At 43.4% G+C, this 23,908-nt stretch overlaps 1 protein-coding gene across 1 annotated transcript in view; it reads left to right on the top strand.

The window, feature by feature from the left end:
• The window catches only part of LOC115017350 (unconventional myosin-XVIIIa-like), a 90,551-nt gene that overhangs the window by 18,411 nt on the left and 48,232 nt on the right, over positions 1-23,908 (top strand). Inside the window, exons 9-21 of the mRNA XM_029445696.1 lie at positions 9-153; positions 1,982-1,993; positions 3,792-3,962; positions 4,452-4,542; positions 5,206-5,398; positions 6,119-6,205; positions 10,549-10,690; positions 10,817-10,976; positions 11,587-11,773; positions 12,078-12,285; positions 12,743-12,852; positions 16,122-16,187; positions 21,688-21,816. Of these exons, the coding sequence (XP_029301556.1) occupies positions 9-153; positions 1,982-1,993; positions 3,792-3,962; positions 4,452-4,542; positions 5,206-5,398; positions 6,119-6,205; positions 10,549-10,690; positions 10,817-10,976; positions 11,587-11,773; positions 12,078-12,285; positions 12,743-12,852; positions 16,122-16,187; positions 21,688-21,816 (1,701 nt within the window). The remainder of the gene's footprint in view (positions 1-8; positions 154-1,981; positions 1,994-3,791; positions 3,963-4,451; positions 4,543-5,205; positions 5,399-6,118; positions 6,206-10,548; positions 10,691-10,816; positions 10,977-11,586; positions 11,774-12,077; positions 12,286-12,742; positions 12,853-16,121; positions 16,188-21,687; positions 21,817-23,908) is intronic.

Raw genomic sequence — 23,908 nt, 5'->3', positions numbered from 1 at the left:
CTCTCCAGCCTGAAGACAAGCAGCGAGCCTTGCAGCAGTTCACCAAGCTGCAGGCAGCCATGAAGGTGCTGGGCATCTCTGGTGAGGAGCAGAAGGCCCTCTGGCTCATCCTGGGGTCTGTGTACCACTTGGGGGCCGCAGGAGCCACTAAAGGTAGGAACTCCCAACGGACTGGCTGAAAATACATCCAATCTTGAGTACATTATGTCTCTGGAAGATTACATAATGAGAACATAGATCCACATCGTCACTGACTGTGTGCTTCTAGAGCTCTACAGCAGCACTGTAGCATTTACTATGCTGCCGAGGGTGAGAGGGCAAACTGAAAAAAAGTCACATCGAGAGGGGGCCAAACATACACTGGAAACAAACACAAACATTCATACAGAGAAATATCCTTCAGAGGACCTGGAGAATGAAGTGTGTGTGTTCTCATCTTGTAACCACAACCAAGACCAAAGACACAATCTCCAAAACACTTTGTTCATTCCTTTCACAGAACTGACAACAAAGACTAGTCTTGGTCTAGAGAAGTTTGATTTGTGAAGGGCTGATCAGTGTGTGACAGATGGAGACAGATTAGCACATCCTGCAGACACACACAGGTGAATGCAATAGTGAGCCTGCAGCTCAATTCTCTGTTTTGAGTACTTTATATGCAGAGTGACACAATAACGTCAAAACATGCTAAACATAATGTTGTCCAAATGAATAGCCATGAATGAATGTTACTTTTGTAAAGCTTGTAATGTACATTTTCTGTTGAGACTGTGCCAGAAAGACGTTTTATTAAGTTTTGTATAACAACACAGTTTGTGTTGTTAGAAAGCAGTCCAGTCCTACCCTACCAATAACTGCATCAGTAGAGACAGAGCGCTGCATGGCTCTGACAATGTATTCATTTCCATCACCTCATTTCTTCAACATTAATGACAACATGGCTGCTTACCTTACTAGAAACTGCAAATGAAATCCTTTAAATAAAAGCAAAAAATCCGACTGGAGTTGACTTTCTACCAACCGCCACTAGGTGTCAGGCTTGACATGTGAATGCAGACACTCTCAGTAGGCAGCAGGCTTTTACCATGATTTGCTGTACCAGACAGATTTGTGAGATTGGACACAAAACATCCTCAAATCACTTCAGAATCACGATGAGTCCTCTAGCAATTCCAAGATGTGCGACTATCCCCCCGGTTTTTTTTCACCGGTTTTCAGACATTTGATTTAAGTCCATTCCTGACATTGAAAACCGCAGTTCACAAATCAATCTCACCTGAAGGTCCATTTACTCTGATAAAAACAACAATGTTGGAAAGCTCCGGAAAAAGTGAGTTAGTGGACTTTGAGTCAAGAGCCAGAGACAAGTCGGTGCACCTTGTAGACAGGTCTGGGTCAGGAGATAAATACTATCCCAGGCTTCCCCCAAAAAGAGTTCAGCTGCAGTGGTCAGCCACCCACATGCTGATGCACGATGACGACACTAAATACAATGGCTCTTCCTGCATGAAGGAGGGTTGTAAAAGTGTATTCTTTTTGTATGATGCTAAGTGGAGTTGGCCCACTCTGCTGTAAAACTCTGCAGGGAAGCAAAGGTTTTGTATCTCGTCTGAGTTCAGATGTGATGTTAAGTGAAGTTTTAAACCTGTGTCAATATGACAACAGCCCTAAAAATATCTTGTAGCTTGAGCAGTACAGCAGTTGTGATATTGTGAAAGTCTTCAGTGTGCACTGGCTGTTACTTTGTTCAGGTGCCTCTATCCTCCTGGCAGGCCACAGACTATCATTTACCATCCTCTGATATAAAGCAGGTGTCTAACTTCTCAGCTTGCTCTTCTAAAGCATGATGGTGGTGCCAGTGTTGTTCACTGCTAATGTTCATGTGTTCCTGTGGCTGTGAATTGATGAATCTATGAACTGTGTTATCTCTAACCCCCTCTCTTTGCTTGCATGTTTGCATGCTGTGCCCTATCAAACGCAGACGGAGATGAAGGTAATGGAAAAACAACACACAAGTTGTTGACTGTTTTTCACTTTATTTCAGAGGCTCTCTTGTTTGTATTTTATGTCTTAATGCCTTTATCGTTCCTTCCAGGCCTTAAGACATTAGCATTTTTATTGTTTTCTGCTCCCCCCCTTCATCTCCTTCTCTCTTGTGTTTGCCTCATGACGGCTCTCCCCTCCCACTCCCTGTCTCACCCTTTTCTCTTCTGTGAGATGGAAATCACGGGGATCAGAACTTTGCTGTCCCTTTAAACTCCTATCTCTGATGCATCCCCATGTCGCCCACATTCAACTCCTGAGCCGCTGTCACACTACAACACATTCTCAAAAGCAAAGTAAAGCTTGTTCATCTAGTTTTTTGACTTTCTACCACATAACTTTTATTTCCCAGCTTACCCTGTGTATCCCCATGAAGTCTGTGCTTGGCAGGGGCTCCTGTTGATTCTCTGGCTCTGTGTCTCAGCTCTTTGATTGGCTGGCAGAGCAGACTGTCATGTTGCCTTGGTTCTCTCTAACACATGGGCTTTGAATTGCCTCCAGGCCAAAACTCCTCATACAGACTGATAGTGTATGATCAACAGTTTTTTCCACCACATATCTCCGAAAACACCAAATTCTATGAAGCTTATTTTATTTGCTCCCCAGCCTACAGCAGCAAATGTTCGATGGCTAGTTAAATTGGGGCAAAAATTGATGGTCAAAACGGCACATGCCTATATCTTGAATTTTGGTGCCTAGTATGGGTTAACACGGTCTCCGAGCCCAGATATTCAACCAATGTCACAGACTGCATCAGAGCCACAGGAGACATTATACAGCTGTTTAACAGGCTGAATAGAAGTCCTTATGACTTTGACCTTTAAATGCACAGCAGAGCTCCTAGTGTCTCTAGCATCACAGATACCAAAAAGTCAAAAGCTTTATGAGAGGAGCCAATGCTCTTTCTCTGCATCCCCAGATCTTTCAAAATCCACACCTGCAGTTTGTAAAAAGTCTCAAAGTGACACACTGGGGTCAGAAGGGGATGAATGGGGATGGACGAGATTACATCGTCTCCAAATGTTCTGCCACTTTCACTGGGTGTATCCAGATGAATATGCAGCGTGGCTAAAGTGGCTGTAGTTTACATACAAAGACACTGACACATTTGAAAAGGATTCATGTGTTTCTGTTGACTCAAACGCTCCTCAAAAAGGATGCAGTGGAATCTGCATATAGGAGTCATTCCTCTCAGCAGTGTGAGCATCAAAGTCATGCTCATTTCCTGTCAGTCGGTCATCTGCAGGACACTCCTCTAAACATGGATGCTACGTGAGGCGTCATGATGTACAGCACACACAGGGAATCAGGCCTGTTGTTTGAACAGTTAGAAAAAGAACTAAATGTTCTATTGATTGATAAACTCAACCTCAAGTATGATTCTTAACACCTTAGCTGTCAGTTTTCACACCACTCCCACAGTCATACAAAATACCTTCCCCTCTTGTCAGCAGCAGAGAGAACATATCTCTTTTAGATATCCAGACCTGCCGTGAGAAATGCCTGTCTGGGTGAAGAGCCAGGACTATTGTACTTCTGCAGTGTTTTCAGTTGGCTATAGCTCAGAATAAGCAAAAGCACTATGCAGCTGACAGAAACTACACAGGTTTTCTGATGCATGTAATTTCAGCCTATTCATGTCTCCTCCCTCGTCATCTTTCTATAGCTGTCCTCTTCATTATCTTCCTTCCTCAGGTTCTTATTGCATATCTTTTGTATTCCAAGCACATTTTTTACTTTCTTTGTAGCGGGCCGTAGGCAGTTTGCCCGTCATGAATGGGCCCAGAAAGCAGCCTACCTGCTGGGCTGTACCTTGGAGGAGCTGTCCTCTTCTATCTTCAAGCACCAGGCTAAAGGACTGCAGCACTCCACCTCATTCAGAGGAAAACCGGACGAGGCCGGCCACGGTGACAGCTCAGGTGAAAACCCAAACTGAGTCTTGCTCAGTGTGCACATGATCTTACAAAGGAGAGTTCCTTTGTAAGATCATGTGCACACTGACATGTTGGCTTTTCATTGAAAATGATGCACAAGAGATGTGCAGTTGAATTGAGATCAAATGTACTGCACCATTGATACATACTCAATTGCAGTTGTATGTGGCAGGCCCTGATACAATATAGTCTATTGGGATTTCAATCTGGAAATGTCTTGTACAAAAACAAATGGCTAAGAATGTGACCAGAGTTTTAATGCCAGCCTTTGGTAATTGAGAGTTCTCTGTACTCGAGGGGGTTAGGTTACAGTGTCTTACCCTCACAACCACTACCCAAATGTTTTGCTTGAAAATAATAAAAAATTTACTTTCAAACCCCTGCACTGGTCCTGAGCAGAGGATAGCAGCTGTGGACTGTGTTGATGTGACACTCTTCATCGTGTTGTTGTTGTCTGACTGTGTTGTTTGTCAGGCTCTAAGGTCACAGCTCTGGAGTGTTTGGAGGCCATGGCATCAGGACTTTACTCTGAGCTCTTCACTCTTGTCATCTCCCTGATTAACAGGTTAGACCTCCGAATATTGTTATGTTGGTTCATGATGAGATGGGATGCAGATTCATAGATTGCCACTGTGTATTATTTTTTCTCTATCCGTTCTTCCTCCTTTTCTTTAAGTTTTAACTTCAACCTTAAGTTCTTTCACTCTCACCTTCCTCTCTCCTGTTTATCTTTAGTTCCTGGCCTTTGATTCTTACCTGTTTCCTTTCAGAATTGTCCTCTCTGTCTTTTGGTCCAACTTTTCCTACAGTTCACATCAACTTCCTAAAGTGTTGTTCAAACCCAACTGACCCTTGTGGCTAATATATAACTCCTACCTTAACTCCTCTTTAGTACACTTCAGCTCATTTCAGTGCGTACTCTTCAGCCGATAGTATTACTTTGTTTCTACTCGGTCAAGTGCTCACACTTCCCATGACACTTCAGCTCCTTGAAGAGCTTCCACTGACAATAAACTCCTTTCTTTCATTACTCTTAGTTAATCTTCAGTTCCTTTCAGCACCTACACATCTGCTTCTTTCAGTACACTTCAACTCATTGTCATGCTTACACTTTACACATTTCACTTTATTTCATAACAGTCTTGAGTGATTTCTTATGACACAATCCGCAGCTTCCAAGAGTCGAAGCATCTTCACTAAAGCTTCTCGATATGTTTGTGTCCCTCAGGGCTCTGAAGTCCAGTCAGCACTCTCTGTGCTCCCTGCTGATCGTGGACACTCCGGGTTTTCAGAACCCTCGGCTGGCTCAGCAGCAGCGGGGAGCCACGTTTGAGGAGCTCTGCCACAACTACACCCAGGAGAGGCTGCAGACCCTGTTCCATGAACGCACCTTCGTCCAGGAGCTGGAGAGATACAAGGAGGTGCTGCTGGGCCGACGGAACATACACATATTAACACATTAGCTTTTTCCATCCTATGATTCTCTGCAGTAAAAATATATTAAATATATTCATTTAGAATGATTGTTTTTTAAATGGTTCGTTCAAATTACAACAAAATTATATGTTTTCTTCGTAGGTTCTTGCTCACTTCAAGTGGCATCCACCCGTGAAGATGTATAGTTTTGGTTTTACTTGGTCAGTTTGTTTTTGAGATGCTCTCCACCCTAATGCAGTGGAGGACAGTAGAACAGTGTTGGTGTCCACGGCATTGAAACGTGACATTTAGAAACTGGATCATTCACAGAACACACTGTGCTCAACTACTGTTGGAAGTATCTCCAATGAAAACTGTTCACATCAAAGTCTTTGGATTATCCTGGATTCCATTCACTTCTATTGTTTTGGGTGGAAGCTAAACTCTCAGAGACAGTTGTTGCAAAACTATCTGCACAGATAGATACCAGTTAACTGAGACAGACACTTCAGAAAACAAACTTAATTATATGCACCACAAAATCAAATAAGAAATATATTTTAAGCATTGAGATAATTACATACAAATGTACACTAACTCTACCCAATCTCCAGTCTAGTAATGGCTACTTTCATAATTGAGTTTTGATTTATTGATGATCTCTTCTTCTGCTGTTAAATCTCCTGTAGGTTACTAACCTGATCCTTTATCCCCCCTGCATCTAGGAAAACATAGAGCTTGCTTTAGATGACATAGAGTCCAGTACCTCACTGTCTGTAGCAGCTATTGACCAAGCCTCAACCCAAGCTCTGGTAAGCACAAGAAACACCACACCGTCTGTTTCAGGCCTCTGTGCATGTGATCTTACTGTCTTCTGTTACCACCTGAAACCTGGCGTGACATCGAGTGGTGAGCTCTGCAAAAATGTGTTTGTAGTTTACAACTCGTGACATTGTGTCAAATGAAATCTTCACCCTTAAATAGAGACGAGAGCAGACAATGATCATTATTATTCCATACCAGTCCTATTGCCTCCGTCCAATTAGTTGGACTCTCTGTGATTATAGCTCATTTCTTTTTCTAATTTGCTCAATTTCCTTTTGGAATTTGTCCTACATCAGCAATATTAATTGGAATCAAGTTTGTGATTTGTTTCCCTCTTGTTGGCTTGAAAGGGTCCCTATCGCTCTACTCATCAGTGGGCCTTTTACCGCTAAACCCATTCAATTATTAGTGGTACAAGAATGTGTGGTGCGGATCTCCAGCATTGACGTGTATTGGCTCGAGGAAGAGGCATACACAAGTGTTTAAATGCCTGGAAAGAGATTTGCATTGGAGTTGATTGTAAAAAGCAAGGATTACTATGCCACTGTGTACATGTACAGGTTCAGACATTCATGTCCCCCATATGATAAATTGTAATAACTTTACTCATTCCTTAAGCTTTCCTCTAGCGCACAGGTGTCAAACTCAAGGCGAAGTGTCCCGCGGTACAATTATATCCGGCCCGCGAGAAAATATCATAGGTCTATCATGACTAGCCCGCCGGTTTTGGGAATTAAATCAATGCATGGCACAACCATGGGAAAAAACATATTTGAGGAAGTATCTAAATGTGTGAGAAATTAAACTGCCCCGGGACAAACTGACGGGACTGATGACAGATGGAGATCCTGCGATGTGATGAAATGAGCGGAATAGTGGGCAGGATGCGGGAGAAGATGCAGTTGACAGTGTATCATTGCACCATACACCAGGAAGCACTGTGTTGTAAAGCTCTAGAGATGGAACATGTAATAAGCACCATAACACAGACAGGAAACTTTATAAGAGTCAAAGGCTTAAATCACAAAGTCTGTTCTTGAGCAGACACATTCTGAACATGGAGACGTGCCCTATCACACAGAGGTGCGATGGCTGAGTCGAGGGAAAGTGCTGAATAGATTTTTCGAGTTGCGTGAGGAAATCTGCCAGTTTTTGGAAAGCAAAGGGAAACACACCACAGATCTCTGAGACAATGTGAGCGGGACTGTTTGTGCGACATAACGAAGCATCTCACTGTTAAACCTGCAGCTTCAGGGCCGTGTGATCACGGACATGTATGATGCAGTGAGAGCATTCCACGCCGAGCTGCCTGTGGGAGACTGATGCAGAAGGAAACTTTGGACACTACGTGTTTCCAAACACTGACAAGCCATCTCCACTGCTGTGTTCCCGACTGCACATTCTGCTGATAAACTGAGCGCACTTGGCACGGAGTTCACTCGGAGATTAGCCGACTTTGCAGTTCAGACATTAAAATGTAACTGCTCAGCAATTCATTTGCAGTTGACGTGGAAACAGCACCTGTGAACATCCAAATGGAGCTGATTGACCTCCAGTGTAACGACACACTCAAGGCAAAGTATGACTGTGATGAAGATGAACAAAAACCCACACAGGAGTCTCACTGATGCACACCTTCACTCACTGAGGGTTTCCACAGCACAGAACCCCAAACATTAAACAGGCAGCTAAGAAAATATTCCAAACCTTTGGCTCTGACACATGTGCATACTAGGAGAATGTAGCCTACTTAAATATGTTCAATATCTTTATCCAATAGGTCTATCCTGTTCAATAAATGTGGACCCTATTTGGCCCTCGACTAGTCTCAGTTTTAAATTGTGGCTCTCTCTGTGATTGAGTTTGACACCCCTGCTCTAGCGCCTCCATTAGGTCACACTTTCAGGCCAAAACTTTGGTTTATGACCAAACACCTGCAAGACTCATGGCCTTCCCCTCAGCCCCAGCTGTACTCTGTGGTTAGGGCTAAGGTTCTCTAAACTACCAAGTAGTTTTTCTCATTCAAATATTGCCATTCTGCTCATAGAGGCACACTTAAATGGCAACAAGAAACAAGCTCTGTGTTCCAATACCCACACTACCATACTATTTAGTATGCCAGAAAATATTTTGTATTTCCCAATACGTAGTAAAAATCGTCAAATGCAGTACGCCAAAAATACCAGGATGTCCGCCTGCATCCAGTCACATTTTGCAGTATGCAAGCCAGCATGATTTTCTGGCTATTCTGACCCACAATCCTTTGCGCAGGAGGGTCAAAGTTTAAGGCGCCATGTTGGGAATAAGTATTATATGCCAATTGCATACATACAAACAATAGTAGAGAGCTGGGGGGCATGATCCAAACATTTAGACTGACAAGAAGAAGACTTCTCACATCATTAATCAGCTGTTTATGGGGTTGTGTTCAAGAAGGCTCACTGAAGGCCCAGTTCAAAGCATCAAGACCTTGTTGCCATGAAAAGAAGCAGCAGAGAATGGGCTGATACTCAAGATGACCTGTGAAGACCTCTACCAATGACATTTCCCCCACCATAATACCTTTTAATCTTTGTGCCGTGATCAATATACAGGTTGAGTAATTCAGCATCAAACCTTATCTTATTAGAACTAAAGGATAGCAGGTGCCAACCAACGGCAGCATGGTTTATGAGAGGGTTAAGAAGTGTTTCTGCAGAATCTTTATTTTGCATTTTTCTAGTAGAATAGTTGCTCATGAAATACAATGACATCGATCAGTAAATAAAGACTTGTTGAAATCTCCTCATAGTCACTTATGATGGCTTCTAAGTGCAAAGATTTCTGCTGTGACCAATTCCTGTGAGCCTCTCTGAGTGTGTGCACTGTCCACACAGTGCCCGATCAGCCCGCTCTAATCCGGTGACTTGTCGTGTGGCTCCCAATGTTAGAAGCAGGAGAAGAACAGTTATTAAAGTTAGAATCCCTGGCTGCAGTTGGTCATGTGCCTACATTTAATCAAATAAAATGTAACCTTTTTACATGCGTTTAGATGACAAACAGGGAAAAAAGAACGTAACAAAGAAAGAAAAGGGCAAAGGCACATTTTCATCCTTTCTTATCAGATTAAAAAGGTTTAAAGCAGCTCTTTCACATTGAATGGCTTTTCTTTCAGAATGATCATAGTCACAAGTCATCCTGTGCTACATTAAACAAGGAGAGTGTTTCAATTCTATCAATAAATTGATTCAGGCTAACACTCGCAAGGCTTTTGAATTGGTTAATGGTCATACTAAATGTTTGAAGAGGGTTCAGAATGGACTTGGCAAAAACTTCCAAAGTGTTGCTTGACAGATGTCCTGGATTCTGGAGATTTATTTTCTGCATGAATGATGTTAAGTGACATGATGCACTTTCAAGGCCTGGGCCGTCCGAACTGTCTGGGGTAAATCGTCCGTACATAAGATGAACCACTGTGTAGGAAAACAAGGTCAGAGGTATGTAAAAGGAGCAATCCAGTAACCAAACACCCAGCTTAAAACTCGTGGATGGAACTTTGTAGAAACCTGATATTTTGTTCACAGTTGCAGTGATTGCAATTGCAGCTCTGACTGCAACAGCTACAGCACTTAGTGGCTCCGGCCGTAGACAGCTCACCGTGTGGTCATGCACAGGAGACTTTGTCCTGTGGAATATTAAAGAGAGCACAGAGGCATGGTCACCAGAGCTTTAAGTTGTAATGTGGAAACAACATGGACGCTACATAGAATATGTGTTGTATTTTATTGTTCAGAGTGTTTAAACAACACGTTGATATCTGTTTCAGAGTTGTTCTGACTTGAGGGGGCGTTCACATGGAGTTTCCCAGTGGGGAACTCATTTTTCCAGATAATTCCGACACCACATGATTCAGAACAAATGCCCTTATTCACAATGTTAACGAAAGTAACTTTGTTTATCTGCCCCGTGATACGGATGCACTTGAAGGTTTAAAGGGTTCTTCCTAGGCCCATGCTTCATCCTTCCACCAGGTTTCATGAGAATCGGGCCAGTAGTTATTCTGTAATTCTGCAGACAGACAGACACTGGGAATACAGTTAAACATAATGTTGATTTGAAGTGTTTGCTTTTCTCTTTGTTATTTGAGTAAGCTCACTTTGGTGTATGCAGTTTTTAAATGTTTTTCAACAATGTTATTTTTACTTTTTACCTGCACATTGTCTCATGATCTTAAGTGATAAATAAATATTTCTGTACGCATCTTGCCTTGACCTCAGGATTTCTTCAATGTAAAAGAGAGGTTTTTGTGAAAGAAGTAGGGGACATTTCTGAGTGTTGGTATCCATCACAGGTGCGCACTCTGGCCAGGACGGATGAGGCTCGAGGCCTTCTGTGGCTGATGGAGGAGGAGGCTGTTCAGCCTGGAGGTTCAGAGGAAACCATGCTGGAGAGACTCTTCCACTACTACGGCTCTGCACAGGGAGAAAACAAAGGTCAGCACTCAACCTGTCACTGCCTGCTGAAGCATCAACAGTAGCTTCCTGGAGGTTGCAGGGACATCAGGCAGCACATAATCCTGACATCATGGGGATGATGGAAGTGTTTCCTATGTGTTTCAGGAGCCAGTCTGCTGCTGCGAGGAGAGAAGCCCCACCTCTTCCTGTTGGGCCACAGCCACGGGACAGACTGGGTGGAGTACAACGCCCAGGGCTGGCTGAGCCATGCCAAGCACAACCCTGCCGCCCAGAACGCTGCCACACTGCTGCAGGACTCCCAGAAGTACAACCATGAACAGCAACACGTGCAACATTCACTTCATTAGTCTGTGGGGTTTAGTAGCCAGTGCTGTGTATATGCTGCACATCCATGTGTCAAACAGTGTTTCCAAAAGTGTGCGGTCTGTTTAAATCAAGCTAACGGAAAGAGTAAAAACAACTATTTCCTGGTAAAACCTACCAGACATTGTAGCTAACAGTGTTAACCTGGGGGGAGGGTGGCTGTTACATTTCCTCGACAACGGCATGGTAACCATCAGAGCCATTAGCTAGCCACTCACAGGACTCGCATGCACTGACATATGGCCGGAACACATCTTTATTTGGAAAATAGTTGTTTGCTACCATCTAAATGCTCTAGATGTTGTATAAATAACCTTTAATATGTACTTGCAAATAGCAACTTACCCTAATGAAATTCCGACCTCCACTATCCATAATAATTTAGGAAAGGTGAGATCCACAGCTTGAGAGCAGCAGGCTACAGAGGGAGCATCCCACAGACAGCAGAATATGCTGCTAAAACAGTCACATTAGTTCCCCGCATATTGTAGTATTAATGCAGTAGACTAACATCCTGTTACTCATGTGCATTCCTCCTTCTGCCACCACAGGAAGAACATCAGTGGGCTGTTTATGGGCCGGGCCAGCGGGGCCACAGTGTTGTCTGGCTCCATCGCCGGTCTGGAGGGAAGCTCCCAGCTCGCCCTGCGACGAGCCACCAGCATGAGGAAAACCTTCACCACAGGCGTGGCTGCCGTCAAGAAGAAGAGCCTGTGCATCCAGGTCAAACTCCAAGTGGTAAGTGGAGGAGACATGACCAAAACTTTTCTGCTTACCCTTCTGTTGGTTTGGCTGTATCACCCTTCTCATTAGTACATGGGGCTTCTTGGTGACACCATGTAACTCAGCATAGCTCCACTCACCTGAATCCTGACTAGAGGTCTAATGTAATGTAGCCTGAGTAATATAGCTACTGTATGTTGCATGTAGATATCGGGTTTGCAGTCTTCCCCAGACTGACAACATGAAAAGAATGTTAGATTAAACTACGACCATCAACACGCAGAACCTGATATCTGAGTCATCTCCTTTCGTTTTTCAGGATGCTCTGATTGATATGGTGCGTCGTTCCAGGGTTCACTTCGTCCACTGCCTGCTGCCCAAAGCAGAGGCAGTGGGTGGTGGAGGTGAGCCCCGTGTGACGCATGGAGAGAGCCCCGACTCAGGCCTTATGACTTTGGACTTGGACCTTCTGAGAGCTCAGCTGCGCGGATCCAAGCTCCTAGATGCACTGCGCATCTACAGGCAAGGTAATAGTTATTGTGGAAACCTTGGCATGTATTTTCTCTTTATTGTAAATGATGTAAGAATGCCATCTATTTGACATAAAATGGTCAGTTTACTGAGGAGTACTAAAAGTCTGTGAAAAAATATAGAATTCAAATCATCATAGCAGGGTGGTCAGAGCAGCGCTTGCCATTGCAACAGGCTAACTTCCATATGAACCGACTAGCAAAAGTGTCTGATTTTATATCCTTTAGTACTTTTTCCTAAACTCTCCTCACATTCTTACTGTTCTTGCCTCTTCAAACCGCAGCACATTTGTTTTGCACTTAAGTCTGTAGAAGTGTTTTGTTTAGTTTTTTGGCTGTACTTCTCCTGAAAAATGAAAGTTGACCATGGACACGTTGTTGGCTCTCCACTTGCTGAGGGCGCTCCTATAATTTCTGTGTTTTTGTACTCTTCTCTCTGTTCGGCTGCCTCCAGGATACCCAGACCACATGGTGTTTTCTGAGTTCCGGCGGCGCTTTGATGTCCTGGCACCACATCTGACCAAGAAACATGGCCGCCACTACATTGTCACAGATGAGAAGAGGGTGAGTGTTTGGCAGGGTTAGCCTGATACTGTGGCATGCTGTGTGTGTGGCTAGATAGTGACTGTTGATGGAAGTCAAACTCCATATGTCTGTTCCGTACCTCATCAACGTGATATCTCAGGAACACCTGAAGGATGATCTGATTAAAGTTGGGGGTCAAAGGTCAAGGTCAGATTTACAAGTTTCTGACCATAACTGAAGAATTGACATGCTAATTTTTTACAAATATTCATAAATGTCTAATAGGATCAAATTATTATCAGTAATTTAAAACATTTTTTAACTTATGATTATGAAGTAAATATTGATTGAATAATATAATGGCTGTAGAATAATGACACTATCGGCGCCCTATAAGTCTCGCTTTCACAATTGCAATTCTGTCTGCCACCGGGTCCAATCTCCGGGGAATTGAAGGCTGGAATCCGGCACAAAGGAAGAGGACAGCACTTTAGTTAGTATCGGTAGCTATCACCAGTTACCAAAGAGTATCAGAGTTCTTTGCTGTTACAATCCCCAGTGGAAATGGCGGAAGCTGGAACAACCAAAGTAACTGTGGAAAACAAAATACAATGTTTCGGTTGTTGTTGACTAAAAAGTCAAATCTGTCGATCGTCACTTTATATTTTATTCATTTTTTCATTGTTTTGTCTCTGGTGCATGATCGGCGGTTTGATTGCATCAGTACATCAACATACAGTATTCTGAGCTGTGTTATCACAGGAAGACCTTGTTTCCTATAAGCTGCGGTTAAGAGTTTCTTCTCACAGGAAACGCAGTAACAAGGCATGGATGCATATTAGCCGAGTTTTATTGTCAGTTTTTTTATAATGAATCAACACTGGTGTGTGTAGGAGATTGCTGATCCTCTTTTGATAATTGTCAGTTGGTATGAAAGTACGAAAAGATCCTCAAGAGGCAACAATGTATTCTTTTAGGTCAGATTTAAAAAGGCACACATCAAGTTCATCTTATTTGTCGTGGCTAAAAATAATGTCTTCTGGAGGAGCTTTGTCCTACAATAATATAAATAATTGAAATAACCCTGATGATTTCAAAATTGGTAGAAGGTTGAAAGTCTATAGATTCAGTCTTTCTCTCCTTGCCCTCGACATTCTCGTCTCCCGGTGTGAACAGAATCCCTTTATTCCTCCTCTCCTCCCGCTCTTCTCTCTCCGCTGTCCTCTTCCTGTTCCAAGAGCGCTCTTGTGTGTAATTAATTATGATTGCACAGGCTGGCAGCATACGGCTACTGTACTGATTAATTACCGGCAGTGGGAAGAGCTCTTTCTTTCCTTCCCTCTCCCTCTCCCCTCCCCTCCCATTCCCTTGTCTCTTTCCACTTTTTTTTTCTTGTCTCATTATCTTTCCATTTCTTTTGTATAGGAGGCAGAACAGTTTAGGAACATCCCTGAGCATATGATTAATGTCTTCTCTACATTCTGTTCAGGCAGTATATAGCAGCTTTGCACAAAGGCGTGATTAGCCTTTATGAGTGGGAGGTGGGGCTGCTGCAGGAAAAGCACCTCTACATTAAGGCCTTCTGCACCTGATGTGCAAAAATGTCCTTTCTTAAAAAGTAAAGAATGTTTTTTACGTTACTTATGAATCCAAACTGCCTGTTTGAGTGTGTCAGTTAAATGTGGAATACGAAAAGGATGAATAGCTGCTGTCAACACAGAAAATTTAACTGGATTAATTAAGCAGATCAAATCAAGCTCTCCTCTTTACCACACCACAGCACATTGGCAGTAAAGTGGCTCACAAGATTCCTTGGAGATGAGCTTTGAGAGGATAGCCCACTCAGAAAGAACTAATGGTAGGCAGTACTCTGGGGAGTCGGGAACGAACAGTGGAAAAGAAAGAAAGCGAGGAAGATGGATGAAAGGAGGCAGTCTGAGACAGAAAAGGGCATATAATTGGAGGAATAATAGAAAGAATTGGTTTTCAGAGAAAGAGAAAGTGACAGAAAGAAGTTTGCTGAGCCGGTCTGAGAAAAGGCTGTTTTCTGCCACTGACAGCCCAGTTCTGTCAGTTCCTCTTAATACAGCGTGATGTAGCCATGATGTTAGGAGCCAGATGGTCTACCTGCCAACAGCGCTTCAGACCAACCAACAGCAGAGAGGAAATCCACCGCATCATACAACATTCCCGTCAGTGACCGGTCCCTGTAGGGACATGTTATGTTCCGTACTGTATGTATTATTATCATGTCTTACTATTGAGTTAGAGTGGTGTACATGCTGGAAGAAGCTCTTTTAGAGTGTGGTACACTTCGGTTTTGTACTCCTAAGGATGTCAGGGTCGGTGCAAGTTGAATCAGAGTGAGATATCTCAACAAGAGACAGTAAGAAACTAAACTAAATATTCGTACTATGGTTTAAAAATGCTGAATCACTATTCTTCTGATAACTCAGACCCTACCTGGCTGATGAAAGTAAATTATTTTCAAACTCCATGCCCCAAGTTTGTAACACAGGCTTTCTTATTGATGTTTTTGACCCCCTGATCTTTCTTTAGTGGCACCATCAGGACAACAATTTCACGTGTACACATTAATATCAAAGTCTGTTGGGCAGAATGCATAACATGTACTGAGAACATTCATGGACACTCCATGAGCTCTCCTCGAGAATAATCCAGTCAAACTGTCAATTTTGTGCACAAAATATCTCACAATATAATTGAAAAGCCAGTCTGAACTTCAACCTTCTTCCAAAGTTTTCATCAAACCTGGGGCGACACATTTAATGGGGCTTTGATTTTACTGAGGCCATAAAATACATGGCGTGCACATATTATTGTTTCCGGCACATGGCACATGTTTTTATATTACTACACTCCACTACATAAATCCAGTAAAAATGAACAAACAGCCAAATTAAACACTTTCCTATCATCAAGAGGCCCGTGGTGTTTTTCCTCGTTTAGCCCAGGTTTAACAAATGTTAATCAGATCTTCAGCATCAGCCCTCAACAAGCAACCAGTTTGCAGTTTGTCTTCTAAAGCTTGAGTTGACACGAGGGATGAAACCTGACTTGAGGGGACCTGAGAAGCTTCTCTGTCTGACTTCTTTTGTCCCTCGAGGCAGATCGGGGGAGCGTGTGTTTGTTTTAACTGGTGTTAAGGGAAAACAACATATTGCTATAACAACAAGCTAGCATCCTTTGGGCAACCAGGTCATGAGATGGCTTGGAGGTGAGGCCCAGAACAAAGCAGCCTGTTTTTGTTTACCTGTCTTCTGACTGTTTGTTCTGCTGGTTTCCAGGCAGTGGAGGAGTTGCTGGAGTCCTTGGAGCTGGAGAAGAGCAGCTACCACATGGGGCTGAGCCGGGTGAGTGCAGTCATGCCCACGCACACCTTTCATCTCATAATACACATCAGGACTGTTAGCATAACGCTGTTGCTTCTTCCAACACGTCCCAGGGCCTTTATTAACATTATTAACTGTAGAGCGATGCCTTTAGTTGAACTAAGCGTATATTACAGAAAGTCATTTTTATCATATTATCTGTTTTCTGTACTGCTGTGCTTTTTATTTTCTGTTGATGCTGTTTGCTGCTCCACAATAATAATTCATGGCCTACCAATCCAATCTACTTTGTTGTCTTTCAATTCCTGAACAAATGTTTTATTTCAGAGAAAGAATATAGTACTTCACTTTCCTGCTATTATGTGCATGTGTTGAGAATGATTAACACTTGAGTTTGGTGGTAAGCTTCTAATGTGAAACATGTTCAGTGCCGTGTTGAGTGCAGAGAGAAATGACTTGGTGAAGTCATGAAGAAGTCACTTAGAGTGTTGTAGTACTGATGTATTTGCTGCTGAATTTAACATGGGAACTATCATAGTAAATGCAATTCCACCTAAAGGTTCTTTATTAGAAACCTTTTTTTTTTTGTTCTGGCAATTATTTGAATGCCGGTTTTAATTTGTGAATCTTCAGCATTAACCTTGAACCCAAGTCTTCTTCCTTACCTGGCTACTACCCGAGGTGAATAATTCTTCTAGTTATGTCAGTGCATACATACTGAGAGCTCAGCGGGGAATTCTCTCCTTAAATGTATGACTAACCCTTATAGGATGAGCATCCACAATGCTGGTTTTTGATTTTAGACATTTCTTCTCATTAAAACATTCCTTTCTTTTGCCGTTATTACCTGGAGCAGAATCTGTGGCTCTCTGCATGCAGCCTCTCCTGACCACACTTCTGTGTTGCCATCAAGGATTCTGGGCTTCAAGTTCCAACGTCTTTTCACTTGGTGACACTCTCAATTAAACAGACAATTAGAAAGTGTTTTCTATTCTCCTCACCTGCCTTTCTAGCCGAAGGTGTGGTGGGCATGGAGACGTCAGAGCTGTTTTGTTCCTGTGCAGTGACGAGTCTTCACCTTCAGTAGTCCAGCTGTGTGTTGTTGTTAATCTTTTCTTTGATGGCAGCAGCTGACCGCTGTGGCTCTCTGTAGCTGTGAGATAAAAAGCAGCTGTCAATTAGAGAAGTGTCGTGGCAGATATTACGGGGACTTTAACCTTGCCTTGGTGTTGGTGTGTGGCAGTCTATACTTGGCCCGCTACTTTTCCCATGTTTAGAAAAAGTTTCCCAATCCCAACTTTTCTGTTCTGTGGTGTTCATATTTCTAATATTACTAATGCCTCTTGTTTCACATATTTTTTTCTGGCACACAAGACACACACAGGTCCAACCAACCCACACACTGGGCCACTTACTCTGTCTAATTATACGGTGCACCTCATGCAGTGTGGGAATCATTTAGAATAACGAATAAATGAGCTGCATCAAAGTGGAGAAAAGCATGTGATTAATACTGTAGCATCACATTACTCGTGCATCAGTCACATCTTCTCCTACAATAGCTATGTTACAATATTGTTACAATAGCTACCTGCCAAGTTGAGCTGTGCACCAGAAACTGTAAATACTCATTTAAATGTTTAGAAAAGTCGACGATCTGAAATTGATTTACTGTCAATATAGGTCTGTTGCTTGACAGCAAATATTCACATCAGATAATTCATGGTGTATGGCTGGAGAGAAAACACACAGCATTGTCTACTTTAGTTTTGGGAATAATTATCATCCGAAATAAAACAAAAGTGTCACCCATGACACATGAGGTGGACTGTGTAGGTGGCTGACAGATGAGCCACCTCTCACTGCCAAACTGCCCTGTGGTTCACTGCTAACCTGTGTGTGACTCTCTGCCTGATGTCATTAAACCATCCCCGCACTGACAAATAGGTCTCCAAGGAGCACGGCAGCTCATGCTAACCAGATGTGTTGTCTCCTCCTAGGCTAGTTTGACATCATCTGCACACTGCAGTCACTTGTTTCTCCCCAACTATAAAGCCCCCACTATGCCTGGGTATCATTTGACTTTTTTGAATGCTAGTGCCCGTACGTTAGTTTACATACTGACACTTCTTTTTTGGTTAACTTCCATCCATCCATCAACTGGCTCCTTTCAACGCAAAGGAGCAGCGGCTCTACTCCGAGTCTCTCACGGATGGCTGAACTTCTCACCCTATCTCTAAGGGAGACGCCAGCCACCCGTCTGAGAAAACCCATTTCAGCCGCTTGTACCCGTGATCTCGTTCTTTCGGTCATGACCCAGCCTTCATGACCATAGGTGAGGGTAGGAACGAAGATCGACCGGTCTCTTTTAGTGACAACGGTGAGGTAAAGCGACTGCAGTACAGCCCCCGCTGCTCCGATTCTCTCTGGCCAATCTCTCGCTCCATCGTGCCCTCACTCGCGAACAAGACCCCGAGGTACTTGAACTCCTTCACTTGGGGTAATGGCTCATTCCCTACCCGGAGTAGGCAATCCACCGGTTTCCTGCTGAGAGCCATGGCCTCAGATTTTGAGGTGCTGATCCTCATCCCAACCGCTTCACACTCGGCTGCGAACCGATCCAGTGACTGTTGAAGGTCACAGACCGATGATGCCATAAGGACCACATCATCTGCAAAGAGCAGCGATGAGATCCTCAGGTCACCGAACTGCAACCCCTCTCCTCCACGACTACGCCTCGATATCCTGTCCTTGAAAATCACGAACAGGATTGGTGATAAAGCGCAGCCCTGGCGGAGGCCAACATTCACTGAGAACGAGTCCGACTTACTGCCGAGTATCCGGACACAACTCTCGCTTTGAGTGTACAGGGATTGGATGCCCCTCACCCCATACTCTTGCAGCACCTCCCTCAGTATCACACGGGAGACCCGGTCATACGCCTTCTCCACATCCACAAAACACATGTAGACTGGATGGGCGTACTCCCAGGCCCCCTCCAGGATCCTTGCGAGAGTGAAAAGTTGGTCCGTTGTTCCACGACCAGGACGGAATCCGCATTGTTCCTCTTCAGTCAGAGGTTCGACTACTGGCCGAACCCTCCTTTCCAGTACCTTGGAGTAGACTTTACCAGGGAGGCTGAGAAGTGTGATACCCCTGTAGGTGGCACACACTCTCTGGTCCCCCTTTTTGAATAGGGGAACCACCACCCCGGTCTGCCAACCCCTAGGCACTGTCCCAGACTTCCACGCAATGTTGACGAGGCGTGTCAACCAAGACAGCCCCTCAACACCCAAAGCCTTCAGCATTTCTGGACGGATCTCATCAACCCCTGCGGCTTTGCCACTGTGGAGTTGTTTGACTACCTCAGTGACTTCCATCAGGGAAATTGACGATGATCCCCCATCAGCTTCCAGCTCTGCCTCAACCATAGAGGGCGTGTTAGTCGGATTCAGGAGTTCCTCAAAGTGCTCCTTCCTTGGTTAACTTACTTTAGAAAATATATAACATGTGTCTGCTTTTTTTTCTCCAAAGTAGCCAATGTTCTTACATTTTTAAAAGCTGCAGAAGAATAAAAGTAAATTCAAATAAATAAATAAATCTAAAATTGCCCAAATCTTCATTTCATTTTTGTAGGTTGGGTAAAAGGTTTTTTTGCACAGTACAACATTGTTGCATAGTGAAGTCCAAAGGTCTGCATGACATCTAAACAACAATCTTAATTTCCTCTTTACGCCATGCTAAACTTCTCCTTTGCTCCTCCAATTTAGAAAATGACAGTCAGAGTTAGGAAGAGTCACATCCTCTGAAGGACAAAGCATCACTCAAACTCTGCTTAATGAATCTACTTCCACAAAGAGCTGCCAGCTAATTCAGGGCCGGGGAACAGAGCAATGTCTGTCCCCAGACACAAATGATCTACAAGGAGTTAGAGGCATTATGATGTAGGTTTTTATAGCCTGCCGTGACTCTTTACAGTCAAAAATGAAATGTGCACTCATTGGTATTCAGGAAGTAGCACTTCTGCTGCCCAAATCATCAGCCGAGGAGATGAAAGACACAGGGATGTTTCTGGACCAGACTATAATGATCAGGCTGAGATAGTTACTCTGGACAGGGAAGACATTAACAAATACAAAAAAGTCTGAGGAGCTCCGAGCAATATTACACAACATGTAACAAAAATGCAAATCTGCATTTAAGTTTTTTTTATGTGGCATATGCCTGCCAGGAACAGGCCTGCAGTTGGATCCAATGTAAGGTCAAGTTTCGACACAATACACACAGGAAGTACACACTGCTTAGCCTTGACATTTATTGGTCCACATTTGACAGATGATCTGCGTGACATCTTGTCAAAAAGATTGAACTATTTTCAAATGATTTAGCTTTGCTCTCTGTGGCTCCCCCAGCCCTGTGGGAACACTCGGGAGTCTCATCCTTCCTTTAACATACATGGAGTTCAAATGTTGCTGCCAGCCGGAGTGTTGCTCACACCGGGAGCTGTAGACAAAGCACTACCAGAGTGTGGTGTGGATCAGGAGTAGTGTTAGGCATCAGAGATGTCAAAACACACAGCCTTTGTTTTCGATGTAAGCCAGTACACCGGTGGCGTCTCGATGCCCGTCATTGTGTGCTGGGCCACCCTTCAACATATACACCACCGTCTCATTTCTCAACTTAAACATCAACTTCAAAAGAGCAGCAGTTTTATCTCATTCACTTCCTGCATCAGCACTTCCCTTCTTGATTAATTATTCTATCTGCACAGCACGTATAGTGTGAGCTTCGGGCTAGGATTGACCCCGTGTGTTACACTGAAATATGGTTGTATTAAGTAGGAAAAAAATAGACAAATATATTTAAAATAAATACTGGATGGAACATGGTCTCCTGACTCAAGTGAGACACTCAATATAAAAGGACTCAGGCCATCCATAGTTCTGACTAACAACATTTGAACAACAGGGCGGTCACTTGGCCTCCCCCTGGACCCCTGGGTCTATGCCAGGTGCATGTCAGTATAACTTGGTTGGTCATGGTAAATGTTCGGAGGGTATAAAGTTATGGGACTCAGAAGCAGATCTATTCCCACTCACTACTTAAGACATGAAAGAGATTGGATATTGACTTCTGTGAAATTGTTAAGTGCAGGGTTGGCATGTTTCCAGCGCTTTATTATTTGAGCAGAGGTCCATCATAATTTTGTCAGTCAGCCAAAGAGGACCATTACCATTCCATGCGACATGTATCTGTGCAGCTCTATCAGTAAACAAGACTCTCTTACTGTAGTTGTTGACGGTTTCATATACACTACATTTGCTTCAAATCTGATCACATCAACGTGAAGCATAGAGGATAAACCTATGGTTGTAGCAAGTTTTGTGGATGAACATTACTGTGCAAAGTTTGAAGTCTTGAAGTTAAGAAGACAATTTTGGTAATTGAAAAATGTTTGCAGTTATATTTGACCACAATATGTGTGAACTCAACTTACTGTGTGTGACCTCTCCTCCTGCAGGTGTTCTTCAGAGCGGGGACTCTGTCCAGGCTGGAGGAGCAGCGGGACGTCCAGACCAGGAGGAACATCTCTCTGTTCCAGGCTGCCTGCAGGGGATACCTGTCCAGACAGGCCTTCAAGAAGAGGAAGGTGAGGCTGCTGCTTCCCTTCAACACGTCTGAAGCCTCCATCATGGCACATCTTTGTAGCCTCATTTTCACTGCAGAATATTTATCCAGGCATACTAGATAAATAACTAATTTCAAACATCATGTGCTGTGTTATGTGGTGGTAATTATAATGAATACAGGGGGAAGGTCAGATATACAGGGAGGCACCACAGAAACAACCCCATTCTCAATAAATCTGATCTGTGGCCCCATCTTCGTACATGGATACATTCTAACTGTTCTTATCTGCTGGCCCCATGTAGTTAACATAATTATCAGAGCTTAATGCCATACCCTCATGTTAATTATTTATCTTATATGGTGGTAAGATGTAAGACAGAGCTGTTGCATTTGTTCTTAAATAACTGTTTGGGAATGCATAACTATTTCTTGCCTTAGGAAAACACTTGGGACAAGTTTGTGCACAAAGCTGGCAGTAGTGAAATAATTTCCTCTAAGATGAACTGGAGCTACTGGTTTTGTTTCCTGGTGACTTCTTGTCATTTTACTCACTCCCCTCCCTGCTGGACTGATGCTTTAGCATCACACTAATGTCAGTCTCCTCTCCACTGGTATCGACCACAGTCCTGGAGAAGAAGTTGCCTGGCTATGATGCCTTGTCCCTGTGTGAAGGATGGGGGCTGTATCCTGTGTGTGTCTTCTAAAAGCCCTGTCACACATATCCGTATGGCAGAAACGTATTCTGGCGTATATGAAAATTTGTCAGAGTCCAAATACATCCAACTTTTCATCGGATCGGAAAAGTGAACGTATACAGATATGCATGTCTAACCTATTGATATCGTATCACTTACTTATACAAAATGTATCGGACGAATGCATAAGATATACAAAAATATGGTGTATACAAAATATCGGCAACACGCTGGTTTACGTAGATATAAGGTAGGGTATAAGTAGTATTCGTTAAGAGCATGCAATGTTACGCTTGGGTGAGTTGTTGAACGCTGATGTTTTGAGCATGTTCAAAATTACCGGACGTACCCAACGTGTGCTTCATAAGATATGCAGACGTTACGTGATGTTAGACATACGTGAATACTTACCTACGTAAATACAGTATGTGAATACTTACCTATGTAAATATAGTACATAAATACCTACGTGAATACAGTACATGAATACGTTAGACTCTAACGTATTCATGTACTGTAAAGCCAATTTATTGATAACGAGTAGATAACCTATTCCTAACCTATGTTAAGATGATGCCTGACGGCGGAGTAACTTATTAAACGTGTTTCTACAGTACAGCTAGCGTTCAGCTAGCGTTTTGGGAGCTTATTGGGGTCTGAATAGAGTCCCTGTGAGTAGCTCATCCTCACTTCTTCACAGCACGTCTTGATGAATACATCAACCCATCATCAGAGATCATGGAGGATGCTGAGAGGCTGCGACAAGAGTACATTCTAGCCCAGGGGTCGGGAACCTATGGCTCTTTCGATAACGCGATATGGCTCGCAGACAATTTTGAGCTGACATTTTTTAACTTAACAAGTAATAAATAATTATACTGTGCCATTTTAAAGTAAAACATTTAGCAGCGGATTTGTTTTTAGTTCTCCCCTCTCCTTTCCTCCGCTGTGTGTGTGTGTGTGTGTGTGTGTGTGTGTGTGTGCGTGTGTGTGTAGGGGGCGGAGCCCCGCCCGTCGCGAGACTGCGCAAAGCAAGCAGTAGACCGGGGGGGGGGCCAACATTAAAAACTGGGACTACGTCGAGGGCCAAACACGGTCCACATGTATTGAACAGGGTACACATAAAGTGCAAAAAGATATGGAACATATTTAAGTCAACTGCAAACGGATTGCTGAGCAGTTCAATTAAAATAACTGAGCAGCAAAGTCGGCAAATGCTCTCAGTTGATCAGCAGAATGCTGTCGGGAACACAGCGGTGGAGATGTTTGTCAGTGTTTGGAAACACGTAGTGACCAAAGTTTCCTGCTGCATCAGAGTCTCCCACAGAAAGCTCGGCTTAGAACGCTCTCACTGCATCATACATGTCTGTGATCACACGGCCCTGAAGCTGCAGGTTTAACAGTGAGATGCTTCGT

This window comes from Cottoperca gobio, chromosome 13, assembly GCF_900634415.1.
Source record: "Cottoperca gobio chromosome 13, fCotGob3.1, whole genome shotgun sequence".
Lineage (NCBI taxonomy): Eukaryota > Metazoa > Chordata > Actinopteri > Perciformes > Bovichtidae > Cottoperca > Cottoperca gobio.
Note: the sequence above shows the minus strand (reverse complement) of the source record. Positions and strands in the feature narration are given on the sequence as shown.